Genomic DNA, 4,512 nt, shown 5'->3' on the forward strand with positions numbered 1-4,512 from the left:
AACTTCCTCAAATCTACATGTATTTATTACTACTGTTATTTCGTAGTACTAGTCACATTTAAAATTTCACGTCATTTAAAAAAATAATTAAATTTGTCTAAGTTAAAATAAATTATTAAGAACTATATTACCCTTAATTTAATACTAATTTATTTAAGATAATCATTAACTTAAAGTAATAATTATTGGTCATATATAAAGGGTAAACATAAAAAAAAAATTTGAAAAGCTTAATTATTTATATTATATGTATATATTTAAAAAATAAAGTTTGGTGAATTTGATCCATTCTTTAAGCAAAATAAAGTTTGGCGATACCCAACTTAAATGTTAGTTAAGAGGGAAATATATTTCTCTGTACGATTTCATCAAATTCATAACAACCATTATTGTCGGTTTTGACAATTTGGACTTCAACTTCAAGACATCCTCTTATTTTTCATCTCCTAACTCATAAATCGATCATTCATAAAGGTATATAAATTGAACATAAAAAATAATTGTAAGTTCTTTTTTTTTTTCAACGTGTATATATAATAGAAGGTTATTTAAAAAGTTACTAAAAATGAAGGAAAGAAATTAATTATAGGAAGAAAAATAATGAAATCTAGTTTACATTAAATAATATAATTTTCTATATTGATTTATTATTTTTTTCTCTAAATTGGAAAGATTCTAATTTTATAGATACCAAAGGAAAATAATTCATATTTTCCTTTTTAAAATATTTTGCTCATCTTTTTTAAATAAGAAAAGCTCACTCCCTTTGAGATTTTTTTCATTTATAAAATATTTTTTAGCCTAACAATTAATTTCACTCTGAGCTTTTCGAGTACTTGCAATTCTACTCTAAATCGATCTTTATATCATGAACATCCTAAACTTATCAATCTAATTACAATTATACTCTAATTTGCTTTTAGAGCAAATTATAATAATTTTAAAAAATTCGGAATGAAATTAAAGATTAGACCTAAATTCTTTTATTAAAAAAAAAAACACTTTCTGGAACAAAGAGTGGCAGTTGAATTCGGACAAAAAAGTGGTTATGTTGCTACTGCCAATTAATTTAATTGTTATATTTGATTTTTCTCTTAAGAAAAAAAGAGCCTACAAAATGTGGTTGCTTGTACAGATTCTTAAATAGCCCATAGTTATGTCGAACACGGTTATCGGGTTTAACAAATTTTTTTTTTTTTTTTTGTGTAAACCGCCAGTATCCGAATCTTATATCAGAAACTGTATAATCTGGCTCAGAGTTTAATTACAGTTAAAACTATTCATTCCTTTTTATAAGTGCGTTTAATGGGAATCAAATTCGAGAATTTCTTTACATGTTCGGTCTGTATTGACAAATGAATCACAACCTTTATGTGTCATTTAAGATTTAACAGTTAACATAAGATGAACAAGACATCATCACCCCTTTGAAGTTTAGGTTGAGTGAGCTACCAAGAAATTGAATGACAGTAACAACAGCTAGGATGTGACTTCCCATCCATCCCCACAAATAACTATGCTCTCAATAAATTTTAATTTTTAATAAAACTATACTGGATGCATGTAATTGAGATTGGGAATGAATTTATTTACAGTTATTTAATTTGATTTTTAAAAATATCAACTAAATTAAAAACTTTTAAAAAAATTTTCAGTTCATATATTTTTTTTATCAATTCAATTCTATTATATATATATATTTTTTTTAAAGTTGACCCGCTACACTTGTTGTGGTGCAGTCAATCTAAATAAAGATATAGAGTCTTTTTACTAATAAAAAAAATGAGATGGACAATATAGTGCTAAAAAAATAAAGAAATTTTAACTATTGCACGGAAATAAAAATAGAGGAAAAATTGTGTATATCAATCTTTTCCAGAGCTTACTAACGTGAATCACATTTTTAATAATTAATTATTGACTGAATATACGTAGCAATGGATAGAGACACAGTTTAGGTAATAAGTATTTTCCTTAAGAGAATTCTTTTGTTTACTTCGTTTGTTTGAGTTAAAATTATGCACCAAGTTATTATACTTTCCTTTTTCAATGATCAACTATTTTGGATGGTTAATCAATATTTTTTTTTTCCTCTAAATTACCGGTATTGAAATCCTATTATTAAAACTGTCTAATCCATCTCTGAATTTAATCACAATTAAAACTCTTGGTCTCTGACTGCAGGTGTATTTAGTGAGAATCAGACTAGAGAGCTCTTTCTACATATCCAGCATGCATTATCAACTGAGTCACAATCTGTAGGTGTTAATCAATATTATTAATGTGAAACACTTTTTTCCGAATTGTCTTCAAATTAAATACAAAAGGATCTAATTTTATTCCAATTTGTTTCCATAGATAAATGTCAGTATTTGCTAATAAATTGCGCGCATATTTAAGGTTCAACAACCTTTTTTTTTTCTTTTTCTTGTGCGGGTAAAATACAGGTTTGAGAATCGGACGATTGTGACTCCAGGTGATCTTCACTACTCTTCTTCATAGTTCAAAAACAAGATCTGCAGGTTAGTGATTTACTTGTAATATGAAAATTATTTAGATAGTAACAATTTTTGTTTCAAATGATGACTCTGACTTTATTATTATTTTCATTAATTTTCTATATTATGAAAATGACCTAATTATTGTGTTTCAATTGTGTTTTATTTTCAATGGAAACTGAAAATGGATCTAGAACCGGAACTTCTTTCTTTTTTTTTTTTTTTTAAGAAAATTGAACATTGGTATATATATAAGGACAAACATGAAAAAGGCAAAAGATGCTTTATGGTATATATATATATATATAGATAGATAGATATATAGATATAGTCCAACTGAGATTGAGCCATAGCAGCATAGATGGTGAAGCCATAACGCATCTTTTGCCTATTTCATGTTTGTCCTTATTACAATTTGAAAGGTAAGGTTTTACCCCAAAAAAACAAAACCCATATGCCTCCATCTCCAACCACCCAAATGCGTATATCATACATGTAATGTGGCACTCCACATTTTTTCTTTCCGTTGCTCCTATTTATATTAACATTATTATTAGTACTATGTACCTTAGTATATATGCATACATATACATATACAAAAAGTTCAAGAACAGTATATGTGTAAAATCAAATCCCACTCTCTCTCAATATAATCCCTAGTTCTGTATCTCTTCATCAACCAATATATATATATATATGCATGAAAGTTGCAAGCATTCTTGGGTTTATAATATATGTTATTGTCACAGGTAACTAAGTATATAGCTAGCGAGGAAGTAGTAATATTTGATCGACAAGCATGTGTGAGAAGAACTGCGGTCACCACAATGAAAAGAAGAAGCTGTACCGCCGGATATTTGTGGCGGTCTTGGCTATCCTTTTGTTGATTGCGGTTGTAATTTTCCTGGTTTGGATCATTTTGCAGCCCAAAAAGCCTACTTTTGTCTTGGAGGATGCTACTGTGAATGCGTTGAGTCTTTCAGGCTCCAATTTCCTGACAAGTAACGTTCAGGTCACTGTGTCTACCAGAAATCCTAATGAGAGAATTGGCATTTACTATGAAAAGCTTGATATATATGCCTCTTATCGTAATCAGCAAATAACAATTGCAACGCAGCTGCCTAGGAGTTACCAGGGTCATAAAGATATCACTATTTGGTCTCCTTTTGTCTATGGTAATTCTGTTCCCATGTGGCCATTCCTGGCTGCTTCTCTGGGCCAAGACCTCAATGCAGGAGCTGTTCTTGTCAACATTAAAATTGATGGAACCCTCAAGTGGAAGGTGGGTTCTTGGATTTCAGGTAAGTATCGTGTGAATGTCAATTGTCCAGCATTTTTGAACTTTGCCAGGAACGCCCATGGCATTGCTGATGGGGTGGGGATCAAATATCAGTTTGCGCAAGCTTGTTCTGCGGAAGTTGCTCTGAGCTAGCATTTAATCTCTTTTTCTCCTTTAATATCCCAAGATATGTCAAGATTAATTACGCAAGTGACTTTGTTTTTATTCGGTTAATTGGGTTTATATCTGTAGCTAGCTGATGACTTCGTTTTGGTCATCTTGAAGATAGCACAAGGGCCTGGACCGATGATTAAAGATTATCGACTCTTTAATAGTTATAAAATTGTTTAATTGATCTTGTTTTTTTCCTTCCAGAATGTGATTTCGAATTGGTAATTTGTCCTGAGGTAATTGCGAGTGTTGGAAAGTAGTATACATATATGGAGATTAACAAAATCATCTCTCCCCAAGCACTTGCCTTAAGAACTCCAAACAAAAATGTTGTTTAACGAAGTCCTGTTTTTAATACCAATGAAGCTAGCATGTTTTATTGGTCCTGTTACGTAAAAACAGAACACCAAATCATTACACAGTTTACTACTTGTTTAATTAATTATTCCAAAGTTAAACTCAAACCTCAAAAACTTAATTGCTCAACAAAATCTCTTCGCTTAGTAAGTCTTGAGTACGAATATTAGGTGAAGGGATTATTTGATAGTGAGAAGTTTTGTGATG

At 29.9% G+C, this 4,512-nt stretch overlaps 1 protein-coding gene across 2 annotated transcripts; it reads left to right on the forward strand.

The window, feature by feature from the left end:
- Positions 1-2,391: 2,391 nt before the first annotated feature.
- Positions 2,392-4,145, forward strand: LOC149499032 (Late embryogenesis abundant (LEA) hydroxyproline-rich glycoprotein family). 2 transcript variants are annotated; one of them, XM_089717344.1, is made up of 2 exons: positions 2,392-2,522; positions 3,248-4,145. In XM_089717344.1, the coding sequence occupies exon 2, from the start codon at positions 3,298-3,300 to the stop codon at positions 3,928-3,930; it is 633 nt and encodes a 210-aa protein (XP_089573470.1). In that variant the 5' UTR covers positions 2,392-2,522; positions 3,248-3,297; the 3' UTR covers positions 3,931-4,145. The 2 variants fall into 2 exon arrangements, with proteins under 2 accessions (XP_089573470.1, XP_089573467.1); XM_089717341.1 differs by lacking the exon at positions 2,392-2,522 and adding an exon at positions 2,774-2,920.
- The last annotated feature ends 367 nt before the right edge of the window (positions 4,146-4,512 follow it).

This window comes from Jatropha curcas, chromosome 1 (genome assembly GCF_041381405.1).
Source record: "Jatropha curcas cultivar XTBG-Jc1 chromosome 1, XTBG_Jcur_1.0, whole genome shotgun sequence".
Taxonomy (NCBI): domain Eukaryota; kingdom Viridiplantae; phylum Streptophyta; class Magnoliopsida; order Malpighiales; family Euphorbiaceae; genus Jatropha; species Jatropha curcas.